Source organism: Salvia splendens, chromosome 20 (assembly GCF_004379255.2).
Source record: "Salvia splendens isolate huo1 chromosome 20, SspV2, whole genome shotgun sequence".
Taxonomy (NCBI): domain Eukaryota; kingdom Viridiplantae; phylum Streptophyta; class Magnoliopsida; order Lamiales; family Lamiaceae; genus Salvia; species Salvia splendens.
In genome coordinates this window covers 20,817,469-20,831,610 of record NC_056051.1, presented here as the reverse complement: position 1 = coordinate 20,831,610, position 14,142 = coordinate 20,817,469, and the positions used below count along the sequence as shown (strand labels likewise).

The following is a 14,142-nucleotide window of genomic DNA, read 5'->3' as shown; positions in this document are numbered from 1 at the left end:
ATCGCATGGCTTTGAAACATATTGACTTAGTTTGTGGACTGCAAACGTTATGTCAGGCCTGGTTATACACAGATAGAGCAATCTTCCTATTTGTCTTCTGTATTTAGATGGATCTTTCATAGGATGTCCAGTGTCTTGCTTGAGATGATTTACTGGATCCATAGGTACTGAGGATGGCTTGCATCCTAATAAACCTGCATCTCTGATCAAGTCCATGCCATATTTTCTCTGAGATATTAAGATTCCTCCTTTGCTTCTTGCTATCTCGAGACCAAGGAAACATTTTGGAACTCCCACGTCTTTGAATTTGAAAAACTGAGAAAGAAAGATCTTGAAGTCTTCTATCATGTCTGGTCTGTTAGTAGCAATCATCATGTCATCAACATACACAACAATACCAAAGAATGTTGATTGATCCTTCTTGAAGAAGAAAGAGTGGTCTGAGGCTGATTGTTGAAGTCCAAATTTAGAGTTTGAGGTACCATTGTCTAGAGGCTTGCTTCAAGCCGTATAGAGATTTATTCAACTTACACACAAGTTTTTGGCCATTGGAACTGCCCCCCTCAACAATAAGCCCAGGAGGTAGATTCATGTAGATTTCTTATTCCAAATCACCATAAAGGAAGGCATTATTGATGTCTAAATGAGAAAGAGACTAGCCTTTAGCAACAGCAATGGCTAGCAGGAATTTTACAGTTGTTAATTTAGCAACTGGAGAAAATGTATCAAGGAAATCAGTTGTGTGAAACCTTTTGCAACCAGACGGGCCTTGAACCTTTCTACTGATGCATCAACCTTAAATTTCACTTTATACACCCATTTGCAGTAAATGAGAATTTTTTCTAGAGGTAGAGGCATAATTCTCCAAGTATTTGTCTTCTCCAGTGCAGATAATTCCTCTTGCATAGCTTGCTACCAATCAGGGGAAGTGGATGCTTGGGAGTATGATTTAGGTTCAAACACAACAGTCATGAGGACTATGTATTTGAGATGTTGAGGAGATAATTTGGATAGAGAGAAGGAGGATATGGGATAAGGAGTGGATGATGATACAGAGTTGCAGACATAATCAGTCAAGTGTGGAGGAAGTTTGGTAAGTCTGCCAATTCTTGTGATTTGATTGCCTTGAGTAATGGGAGAAGTGTCTGGAGTGGAGATATTTTGTGAGGCAGAAGGATTTGGTGATGCTGAGGCAGAGTCATTTAGTGAGGCAGAAGGATCTGGAGTGGATGAATTATTTAGTGAGGTAGAAGAGTTACGATTGCATCTCCTCCGCGATTGCCACGGTTGTTCATCGTGGGAATCAGAGAAGGATTTAACACTAAGAGTGTAGCGGAAACAAGAGTGTTACTTCTGATACCACGTTGAAATGATGAATCGAAACATCACACAAAGAATACTCACTTTGAAGATATCAAACAAACTGAAAGAGGAAGAAAAACGGAGGAAAAACTGAGAGAAATTTTATTGATTCAATCTGGAAAACTTGAAGCTTACAAAGTGTTTGCTCCATTTTATTTATACTCTATGAGCTACGCTTCTAATGAGCTAAGAAAAATATCTCAATTGAAAGCTAACTTCTTAACTAACTTTCCAGCTGTGTAACTAACTCTAACGGTCACCAACTGCTTTCTTCCAACGGTCTTCTTCATTTCTCAGCTTCTCAACCAAAATCCACAGCTTCAACATTGCACACAAATCTATGCCCATCCCGTAAAATATCTGAGCGTGAACTTATGCATCAATAATGCATCAGTATAATACTAGTACTATTTTATTTTAAAAATAAAAAGCGGTCCATTTGTTTTTATTAGGGTTGTCAAATCGTGCGGATTGGGTCGTTATCGTGTCAACCAATTATCGACCCAACCTAATCGTGTCCCAATCCAACCCAACCCGAAATCATCGGGTTCTTATCGTGTCCCAACCCAAGGGTTCGTGTCGGGTTCGTGCGTGTTATCGTGTACCCAGAAAAAAGTTAACTTTCTATTAATGATAGTAAGTTAGCTTGACACGACACGATAACGACTAAAACATGATGTTATTATACAGTTTAAACAAGATATTACATGATAAAATAAAAAATTACTAAATTAAAATAATTATTTTCTTAATCAAAATAATAAAATTAAAGTATAGTAATATTAAATCTATATAATAAAATTAAATAATTAAAAAAATTTAATTAATATTTTTTAATTAATAAAATTAAAGTATAGTATTTTTTAATTAATTAAAATTAAAGTATAATATTTTTTAATTAATTAAAATTAAAGTATAATATTTTTAATCAACAAAAATAATTAAAAATTAAAGTTTAATAATTTTTTAATTAATAAAAAATAGATTTTTTTCTTAAACGTATAACCCAAACCCGACCCAACCCGTTATCTTCGTGTTCTTATTGGGTCGACCCTATAAGGACCCAAATTCTGAACGTGCATGTTCGTGTGGTGTTAATTTCGTGCCGGTTCGTGTCGTGTTATCGTGTCGTATTAAAAATTGTGAGCCCTAGTTTTTATTTCCTTGTTTTAAAGATTCCATGTGTGACAAATGGGGACAAGTAATTTTTTGGGAAAGACTTTGTATTTTTCAAACTGAATTCTTAATTGATATTGCTAGGAAACAAAATTTACTTTTGGCATATAAAAACTATAACTACGAATGAGGTGAGCATTGCATTAAAAGAAAATCACGATAAAATTGACATTATATTTTATTATTGAAAAGGTGTACGAGGCCGTTTTGATTGATAATTTTTGACTTGACACGGGTAAGCATGGAATTAATGAATTAGTGTAAAATCTTATCATGAGTGTGCTTATCCAGCCGATCCGATAATTTTGGATCGGGTTCTAGTAAACGTGTTAATAATTAATATTATTACTGTACGTAATTATTTTTATTTTGTACCCCGTAGTGTATTAGAGCATATCTAAGGGGAGAGGTAAATGGAGAGGTAAACTAATATAACTACCATATTTATTTTTTTTCATGAAAAATCATTTTTCAATGGTAGAGGTATTTGAGAAGGTATTATACATTTTCCCATTTTGAAGAGGTATCTTTACCTCTCAATCAATGGAGAGGTAAAATCTTATAACTACCATATTTACCTTCTTTTCATGAAAAACCTTCTCCAAGGGAAAAAGTATTTGAAAATGTATTACAATTTATGTTTTTTTAATGCATTTTGTACTATTATTTTATTTTAAAAAAATAATTTACCTTTCTATATGTCTTTTTCCTTTGGAATGTGTTACTTTTTAAAAGAGTATATTTCACTTTTTAAGAAGGTAAATACATAATATACATTTTCTATATACCTTCTCCCTTGGAGATGCTCTTAGTATCACTATTAGATTTGGAATGTACTTTTATTTATCACTTTTGTATGTTTCACTCCATTTCTTGCCTTCATAGCTACAATCACCACCACGTCGCTGAGTCATATCTCATTCGCAATACGTCTAAATTACTTTGTGTCATTATCGTGTGATTGCCGTGTGTGATCAAGTTCGGGTCGTTATCATGTCGTGTCAACAGGAATAGAATCGTGTAGCTAACAAATTCGTGTCGTGTGGAAGTCATGTTTGGATTGAAAAAAATTTCATAACATGTTGTGTTCGAATTAAGCTTAATGGATTAGATTAAGTCACTGTAAAATAGACCTGATTGCTGATTACATGACATCGCATACAATTTGCCAATCGTAGATGTACAATAGTTATTAAAATCTCAATTATTTCCGATATTACATATTCATCCTTATTAAAAAAAATGTGTTTTCTTCCTTTTCCCGTTATATCCAAACATGGTTTTGTCTCCCATTGTGTAAATAAACCTTTAATAATGGGAAAACTAATTAGTTCTTAGAATTAAAAATATATAGAATATTTTTTTTGTGTATTAATAAAATAAAAAGTGCAGGGGAAATTTGCGATCACCGTCCACATTCACAATTAATAGTCATATTTTTCCATTTAACTATCTCTAATGATATTCCATTTTACAGTAAGTTTCCATCTCTATATACGACTATTCTTTACGTACATGACTCCATCCAGTTTTTGTGACCATCTATCGAATTATTTTATAACATCTCATTCAAATTTGTATCAATGTTATAACTTAACATTAACACCTTGTTATATCTTTTTTATTACTTTGTGTTCATGTGAATACTTATTAAACTACACTATGCAGTCGGGTCTTTGTTAAATATAATTATTCCCACAAAAGTTGAATTATCTCTTTCGCTAAGAGCTTAATTAACGTTCACGTTCACGTTCACGTTCGGTGAGGAATGAGTCTTTTTCAAAAACAATTTCGAATGATATATAATTATCGGACATGATAAATTCCCTGACAAAATTGTGTCATAAGCAATAATTTAATGGGTGCATTTTTCACGCCTAATGTTGTTAGGTTTGTGATCATATGTTTCACTGTTACCACCTCAAAACCTCACCCTCAACTCAATGTGTGTTTTGTGTTTTGCCGCATATATAAAGAGAAAGCCTTGATTTGTCAAATTACCTAAATAATGATGGTCCCCTACACATTTATTCCTCACCATCCCGGTTGCTAATTGTCTGCCGGCCCGGGCACCACTAACGTATGTCGAAGAGAAACGCCACAATATCGGCTCTTGAGCCGATTTAGGGCACAACTCGCTTGTGCACCTCATGCGTCCTTCGCGCCCAATGATGTGAGTGTACGTGGCTCACACCCACTAAGCTTGAAAAATGGAGCATTTATTAAATTTATTCAAAAAATAATAATTTTTTATTTGAATAGTAGTTATTTTTTAATAAATCAAACGTTCGAACGACAATTTCTTCGGTGCTAAAAATAATTCCGATGAGTGCAATTGGCTTCTCAATATCGCTCGCAATGTGGCCATAGTGGTGGGGCGTTATTTCGACGAAATGGAAGTGGTCAATTATGTAGTTTTTCCAATTTTAATGGAATTTTACATTTTAAATTTGCATATCAATTTACTTAGTTTATAAGAAATAAATAGATACATAAAAAAGAGCTAAGAATAGTCTAAAGACTTGTGGATGTTGGAGAAGTAACTATTAGACCTACCAAATATACATGGGAATGACAATTTAAAGGGCATATTAGTGGATGCCCTCTCCTCTCTCTCTCTCTCTCTCTCTTTCTAATCAATGAGCTCCAAACTCCACTCTCCAATTTAGGCAACAAAAAGTTCTATCAATCACATCCAATACAACTGGACCAGTTGTTCAAATCCATAAAAACTTTGGAGAGATAGATTCATGGTAGGACCATGTTTTCATCATTCAAGATCAAATTTTTTTATAAGCCCAATGAGTGTGTGTGTGTGTGTGTGTGTATTTATTGTGCAATGCAGATATTTATATCCTGTATTGTGTCACATGTAGAGCCATGTGTGTATTTATGAATGCTAAATTCAACTATACAACATTAACATCTGGTTTTCTGACCTGGATCATGCTTCCTTTGGGGCATTTTCTTATATTTTTCTTCTCTGCAGATGTTCCATGACATAGTCACGTTGCACGTCCTGGTGGCAGAGGCTATCCTCGGCCTTGGCAACGAGCATTTAAGGATCGATTGAGACAACTCTGACCATCAAGATTTAGCATTCAATATGTCTGTAAAATCAAGAATCTGCATTTACATAGAACCATAGAAGAGAGCACACAAGAAGTCAAATATAACGTATAATACACGATAAATTCAAGAATTAAGATCCATAAACAAGTTTGGAGCGTCATAAGATTACAATTTGAAATGAGGGCTGCTACAACAACTTTATTGTTTCATCACGAAGTTAAAGAATGAGTCAATTCGTTGTTTTTCTTAGTGTAAGGATGCTTGTCTAAGTGTACCTCGAGCGGTGATTGTTGTACAAACTTTTTTTTTCTGAGCATGGTTTGTTTAACCTCTTCTCCTCTTGTGGCTTAGAACGAAGTCATCCTCATCATCGCTGTCTTCCTTTAACCGCTTCTTAGATTTTACTTCGCCATTCTTGGGAACTGGCTGTGGCCTTTTGGAGCTCTCGGGTCTACTAGATGTGGACGGTGGCGGAGACTTTATGGGAGTGCCCGAACGGAGCTGTTTTTGCTTCCTCTGTTTCTTCTCGTACGCTTTTCTCGACCTCTCGGGTGACAGCATGCCGTGTTCCATCAACCTGCAAAAATATGAGATTGATCATTCATCTAAGCCTTATGATACAATGTAAGGATATAACAAGATCAACGCAGAACCATGAGCTTATTAATTAAAGAAACCACGAGTTCTTTCTCGACCATGAAAACATTCCACATAAATCTGGAGTTTCGACTTCAGATATAGTAACTATAGTGAGCGATTGGTAACAAAATATATACCTTCATCACAAAATCGGTGGTATATTCATGATATCTCCCGATTTTCCTTAACAAACACCAAGATTAATTTTTACTCGAATACTCATTATGCATCTAGTTAGGAAAATGGCCAGAAGCGCGGAGCGCCACAAAAAATTCAAGACTATCATCAATTAACGAAAGCTCCCTATAAAGTTCATACAAGAAGGAGAGTAAACACGAAACACAATCTAAAACAATAAAAAGGCATAGAAAAACAGAGAACACCAACTATGTGGAAAAGATTGGATAATAGAATTGGCAGAACACGAAGAGAGTAGATATCGAGAATCTATTGATCTTATGCAGGTTTTGGATCTTTTGCCTCTACATTCCAACATAGCTAGTAAGAAATGACCGTTTGCAGCTCATAACGAAGCGCTAAGTTAATGCAAATATCCGGTATTAAATGAGATGTTGGTGAAGTAATCGAAGTGTAGAATTAGCATCACAATATGTTATTCACATTGAATCGACTAACAACAGCAAGAACAGTAACATTGTTTTGTAACAACACAAAATGGCCTCAACATATATTAGCCAAATATCTTCGTCTGCATCAAGCAAGGTATATCAACTCCACCCGTTCCCACGATATAGCAAAGAAAAAAATCACCAAAACTCTGCCATTTCGCTTGAAGGAATCTGCTTGGATAATGATTCCTAAAATATTCTCAATGGCTCCCGCTGTAGACCAGACAAGAAACAAGACTCAGTCAGCGAAAAACTCGTCCAGAAGAGAACGTAACTAACAATACAAACAAAGGCAGAAGCTCTTCAGGAACATCAAATTTCTGGCCAGCCAAAGAATACACTTTCTTCTCTCTGGTTCTCGTCACAGTTTTCTTATCATCTTTCGTTTGAGCAGACGTTTTCTTCATCTTCGCTTGATCAATATATATCAGAATTCAATTAGAGGTAAATCTAAATCACCACAGACAATTCGAATGCAAATTCCAACGGATTTCAGAATTGCAACAGATTCACCATCAAATTTAAGTCCTTCAAGTAATGAAACCTCAAGATTAGAGCAGCAACAGTTTGTAAAAAGGCCATTGATTGATAGATCAGCTATAATCATTGCAGCAATTCGCCCCAATTTTTACAGAGCATCAATTAGGTTAATGAAAATCAATAACTTCTAATTCAACAATTAATATAAGAAACACACACACACACACAAATTAAGGTAGAAAACCCAAAGATTGGGGGAGTAAAATACTGATATTTGCAAATGGAAACCTCAATTTCAGCAAATAATAACAGAACCAAAAATAAAAGGGGAAAAAAGAGTGGATTCTTCTCCGTTACCATTTTGGAGCTAGAGCTGAAAATGGATTTAGATTTGGAATCTGGAGCTGAATTCCTGATTGATCCCCCAATAATTTTCTTCTTGGATGCAGAGGAATCAATTCTGGGTTTGGAAGAAGAAGGCCCATCTCCAACACCGGGCTTCAGTTTCGCCAAATTACTCGATTTACTATTTGTGGCTAGCGCTAGGCGAAATTCATTTCCGAAAAACCGCTCGCCCGTTTTCGGCTCATGCAATGGTTCGCCTAGCGCCGGTGCTCGGCTAGGCGGTGCGCTAGGCACCATTGTGGATGCTTTCACTGAAAATTCGTTTCTTCTCTTCGGCGGAATTTCAAAATTCACGAATCTGAGCAAAGTAGTTGGTAGTTTTTAACCGCTTTTGTATTTCTTATTTTTTTTAACTTGAACGTATGAATTTACTGCGCCTGACAAAATACTAAATTATGAATATATCACCATTAAAGGATAATCAATAGCGAATCAAGGTTTCAACCTTACAAAATAAGGCACAATGCAATCAAGGAAAGCAAGAATGATAAGAAAACATTTAAAAAGTAATTGTATGTTCAAATACTCTCTCCGTCGAAAAATAATGTCATTTTGCCATTTTGAAATATTCATAAAAAATAGTCTTATTTTTATAAGGGTCTGTTTGGTATACGGAATTGGAATTTTATAGAATTGAATTGAAATATTGAATTTAATTCCAATTCCTTTGTTTGGCAAAATTGAAAAATCTCATATGGAATTTAATTTAAAAAATTGCGCACACATACTACACGTGTTACACAATCATTAAATACACACAACACACTCACTAAAAACACACTATGCACGCATACATAACTCACTATATATACATACTACACCACTCACAATGTGCATGTGTGCTAGGTGTGTGCAATGTGTGTAAGTGCGTTACAGATGTCTCATTGCAGAGGAAGGGGAGATAATCAACTCATTGCGTCACTCGCCAGCCTGTTAGTAAGTGCGTATTAAAGCCATCAGTTTTAATTTTTGAAAAAAATAGAAAAACAAAAAGTTTATTTAATACTCTCTTCATTCCATTACAAGTGACACATTTCTTTTTCCATGTATTTTGGAAAAGTTATAATAAATACTAATTAAAGTAGAGAGAAAGTAAAGTAAAATAGAGAATAGTGTTGATATGACACTCCTATACATTATTCTCTTTTCTACTTTATTTTCTCTCCACTTTAACTATTTATTACTTCTTTCATCCCACAATAATTGTTCACTTTTGTCATTCTCGTACGTCCTTCATTAATTGTCCAATTTCACTTTTTACCATAAATGGTAAGTAGACCCCACATATATTCCACTAACTTATTTCAATCACATTTTCCTTTATGAAGTATTTCTTAAAACCTATGCCGAAACCAAAGAGTATGATTTTCTAAAACACGTGGAAAAAAGAAATGTGTCACTTGTAATAGGACAGATGGAGTAAAAAAATTCACTTTCCAAAATATTACATTTTTTATCCTCCAACTGATCCTAAATTCACCAACTACTTCCGTATTTTAAAAATAGAAACTTTTGAAACAACACGAGTTTTAATGCACAATTAATAATATAAGAGAGAAGAAGAGAAAAATTGGTAAAGTATTAGAGAGGAAGAGAAAAAATAATGGAATTAATGTCACTGGATTGTGGGGTCCACTGTATTGTAGTGGTATAAGTAGAAAATAAATTGATGTATAAGGGTTTAAAGATTTCCTAAAATATAAGTTTGAAAGTTTCTATTTTTAAGAGATAGACTAAAATGGATAGTTGCTATTTTTAAAATACGGAGGTAGTATAAAATACCCTATTCATCACATCATTTTTTTCCACAAAAAAGCTCTAAATATTTTCATCTCTCACTAATTTTTCTCTCAAAATTTCAAATGCAATTGTGCAGAAATGGCCGACCAAGGATTATACAACGGGAATAATTGGTTGAACAATCCCAACAATGACTATATGCCGTCGTCGGATGTGAAATACTCCTTTTGTCTCGCTTTAACAGTCTTAATTACTTTTGAACATTCGTTTTATAAAAATGATAATAAATAGTTAAAATGCATAAATGGTAAAATAAGAGAGAATAATGTAGATAAGTCTTATCTATATTATTCTCTCTTTTACTTTACATTTATCCACTTTAACTATTTATTATCAATTTTATGAAACGAGTTCTCAAAAGTAACTGGGACTGCTAAAGTGAGCCGAGAAAAGTCCAAGTTTGACTAGATATGAGTCTAATGAATTTCGGCTTTGGGGCTCTATGGTATTTAGCTGAGGAAAATCACCGAACAACTAATCTCCTTAGTTTTTATATGTGATTGAGTTTTCTTTACGTGAGAATCCCTCTTGAGCTTTTGTTAAGAGTAAGATCCTCTCCAAAGGGTCGCTATTATGTATCAAGTTTGGTGTTTTCATTGAGAGCTCAAATGATTCGGAGTGATGGTTGGACAAAGAACTCATATAATCCCTTCGTTCGAATAAATATGAAATATTTGGTTTTCAGTTTTATGCAGTGTTGTTTTGTGAGTTAACAAAAATAAAATAAGAGCTTGGAAAAATTAAAGATGATGATATTTTCATTTTACGAAACGTTTTAATTTTAACGGGATAAAAGGAGTATAATTTTAATTTTGCTTTATCCTTTGTCTTGTGATTTGTATTTTTTTCTTTCACATGTATTGTCTTTATCTTTTGCTTTTTTTTTTAATTCAATTCAAAGATTTTAGCATTTCTGTGCTGTTATGACTTGTAGGGGTTGTCATGATTAAGTATATATTATGTTTAGTTCATGAAATTAAATATCGTAACTTAATCCTAGATAAATAATTATGTAATAATTAGTTATCGTCAATTCCCTCCAACTAAAATATTCTTACAATTTAATCTGAAATTATATTTTGCTAGTATTATTTTATCTTATTGTACTAAATTATGTACATTTAAAAGTCCTGTTGACTCACAAGTTAATACAACAAAGAAATAGGTGCTTAATCTACAAATCATATGCACGAAAGAGTAAAATTATAAGCAATTGTAATTAAAAAACAAGCTACAGTCTTGATTGAATTAAAACTAACAAAGATAAACAAAAAACCAAGTATACAAGAGGTCAACATTCAATTTGTTTTTTTTAAATTTTGACATAATACTAACAATAGTGTTATTTTATTTATTAGGTATTTTATTAGTTATTTTAAATTTTGACATGATACTAAACAAAAAAACAATAGTGTTATTTTATTTGTTATTTTCCTTTCGCTAAGTCACCGTAAATCACTACATTAATTCCTTCTTTAAAATAAGCTGTAATTAGGGGTGCTATTCGGCCGGTTCCGGTTCTAGGTGCTATTCGGCCGGTTCCGGTTAGAACCGGACCGGTTGACCTGTTAACCGATTACAAAATTTTCTAAGTTCAAGAACCGGAACCAGATCATCGACTTCGGACAATGTCGAAGCATCCCTAAAATGGTCGATATGTATGCTTGAAACAACATTGTTTGCCTTGCCCTTTCGCTCGACTTCGGACGTTGTTGAAGCATCCCTAAAAAGGATCGATTTGTATGCGTGAAACAACATTGTTTCCAAACAAACTTCACTCATAGGTTCTGCTCCAAGTGATTTTATGCCCTCTACTTCTAAATATCACGTGAAAGCTGAATAGTACTTTGGTGAAGATGTAATCATACAATTTGCTATACAACATTTAATATAGTAACTCCTCAAACAATTACCTATACAAAATACTAGTAATTCTAATAGTACTAGTATCTTTTTTATGATTCTTCTTTTTCAAGAATCGTGAAGTTCACGAGACGTAGAGTTAATTTATACTACCACTATTCTGATAAAGCTAGGCTTAGGAAACTACTCCTATAATCATAAGCTTAAATGTTGAAATAGAGATTTCCAAGAAAATTAATATTTGAACACTAAAGAACTTTGAACGTTTTCAATTTTGAATTTTGTTTTTGAGCAAGCCGTAATTAAGGTTTTAGTAATTACTTCATATACTATTATTATGAGAATAAATACAAAGTTGTACTATTAGATTAATTTTGTTGCAAATAATATAGTAGTATGTATTTATATTGCAAGATATCGGTATTAAGCATAAAGTAATTAAAATTTTTAGAAAATACTTAGTAGAGTTGTGATCAATGTAGAACCAATTTTAAAGACCAAACTAGAGACCAAATCTGGGCCATTAGATCTAGTTTTTTCGGTCTTCATTACAAGCTCATTTTACTTCATTGTATAGGTTTATTACTTCATTTCGTACGTAATACCTTGAAACTACAACATGTTTTTACTTTCTTCCAGTAGGTTTTGAAATGATTCAACATATATTTCATTTGAATTCATTGTCCTGCGTTTTTACTTTATTTACATTAAAAAATGCAATTTATTCAAATGTGTTTATTACTTCATTCAGAAACGTTATTACTTCATTTGATAAGGTTTTTACTTCATTCCAGTAGGACTTCAAATGCTTCTACACATACTTCATTCCAATAATTTATCACATCATTCCATGTGTTTATTACACCATATCAGCGTTGTGGCGGTGGTGATAGATATTGTAGAGAGAAAGAACGGCACGCGGCGGCAAAACCGCATTTACGTACTGGAATTAAGTAATAATCCTACTGGAATGAAGTAAAAACCTACTGGAATGAAGTAAAAACTTCGTAACATGTTAGTATGACTTATTTACCTTCGGATGAATTAAAATAGGCTCGTGATGAAGGCGAAAATAATTGATAAATTTGTGTCTCTCATCCATAAAAAAGTAGATCTAAAAACCCTAATTTGATATGGTTCGGTGGTTCGGTCTTTAAGAGTGGATTTGTGAATAATGGGACTCTACATTAGTAATAGTATATTTTTAAAATTTTATATATTGTTTTATACAGATAATAAAGAATGGTTGAGTGGGATTGTAGAGATATGTTAGTAGTACACTCACTATTGGGCCGATCAAATGTCTTTAGCGAAGTGTTATATTAATAATATAATATTTTAATGTTATATTAAATTGTATTCACAGCTACTACTAAATTATTTTTAATGTTATTTTTATCTCTCGAATTATACCTAATTTTTTAAAATTATTATATCTCTTTTTAATATCCTAGATACATATATATTTCCTCCGAGTTGGTAATATTTATATACTACTCATGTTATATCATTAAATCATATACTCCCCCCGTTCCATAGTAATAGACCAAATTTCTTTTTCGTCCGTCCATAGAAATAGTCTATATCCATTTATTTTAACTTTTTTCTCCTTTTTTTACTTAATTATTTATGAGTCACACTTCTACTGCACAATTTCAACTATCTTTTCTCTTTTTTCTTTTACTTTAAACCTAAACTTTTTGCTCTTTCCTTTTACTTTATTTTTTATGGATCTCATCATTTACTACGCAATTTCAATTATTTTTTCATCTTCTTTCTTACTTTAACAATTACGCATTAAAATCCATAAAATCTTAAATGACCTATTTTAATGGAACATAAAACTATTTAAAAATGATTTGTGTTTAACTTTTAAGTATATTTTAAGAATAATTTCTATCTTGTTAACGGTTATAAATTTATGATGGTTTAAAAAAAATTTCCGAGTTCCAATGTATTTTTCGTGTTGTTTCTCTCTTCTTTTTTCTTTAAGCTCTTTACCTATAGATATAGTAGTTCTAGTATTTTTTTCTTGAAAGAGGCGACCTATAAGTGAAGGTTGAATATGAGTATTTGGAGAAGATAAAAAATACAAGTCCTAGTAAATCAATAGTTAATACTCCCTCCATATGTGAAATACTCCATCTGTCTCGCTTTAACAGTCTTAATTATTTTTGAGCATTCGTTTTGTAAATATGTTAATAAATAGTTAAAATGAAAAAATGCTAAAATAAGAGAGAGAATAATGTAGATAATACATATCTACATTATTCTCTCTCTTACTTTACCATTTCTCCACTTTAACTATTTATTATCAGTTTTACGAAACGAGTTCTCAAAAATAACTGGGACTGCTAAAGCGAGACAGATGTAGTATTTCACATATGGAGGGAGTATTAATTATTGATTTACTAGGACTAGTATTTTTGGAGAACGAGACAAAGACAAGTGCAAGTTTGACTCGATACGGGTTTTAAGAAATGTAAATAAAAGGGAATTGGAAAAATTAGTGGAATGAAGGTTCCACATTTATATATTAGTTTTATAATAGAATGTGAGTGTAAATAGTTAGTAAAAACTAGAAAGTGTGATCCATGTACCAAAAATATAAAAAAAAGCAAAGTGAACAACTTATTCGGACGGACCAAAATGACAAAACTGGACAATATTTCACGGACGGAAGGAGTACTCCATAATAACCCCTCAAACAATTCCC

At 32.8% G+C, this 14,142-nt stretch overlaps 1 protein-coding gene across 6 annotated transcripts; it reads right to left on the bottom strand.

Moving 5' to 3' along the window:
* Nucleotides 1-5,023: 5,023 nt before the first annotated feature.
* LOC121782122 lies at nt 5,024-8,091 on the bottom strand. 6 transcript variants are annotated; one of them, XR_006046249.1, is made up of 3 exons: nt 7,716-8,085; nt 5,886-7,406; nt 5,024-5,664 (listed from the first exon to the last, which is right to left on the bottom strand). XR_006046249.1 is itself a non-coding variant. In XM_042179844.1 (3 exons), exons 1-3 carry the CDS (start codon nt 7,998-8,000, stop codon nt 7,079-7,081), a joined length of 417 nt encoding a protein of 138 aa, XP_042035778.1. In that variant the 5' UTR covers nt 8,001-8,091; the 3' UTR covers nt 6,847-7,078. The 6 variants fall into 6 exon arrangements, 4 of the variants coding, with proteins under 4 accessions (XP_042035779.1, XP_042035778.1, XP_042035780.1 ...); XR_006046250.1 differs by having other exon boundaries at nt 5,886-7,290; XM_042179844.1 differs by lacking the exon at nt 5,024-5,664 and having other exon boundaries at nt 6,847-7,091; nt 7,167-7,285; nt 7,716-8,091.
* Nucleotides 8,092-14,142: the final 6,051 nt, after the last annotated feature.

Bases quoted from the DNA above. Each gene is read 5' to 3' on its own strand.
- LOC121782122 (XM_042179842.1), bottom strand. From the start codon at position 8,000: ATGGTGCCTAGCGCACCGCCTAGCCGAGCACCGGCGCTAGGCGAACCA. The intron at 7,286-7,715 runs GTAACGGAGAAG...GATCAAGCGAAG, and splicing joins TCAGCTCTAGCTCCAAAATG to ATGAAGAAAACGTCTGCTCA.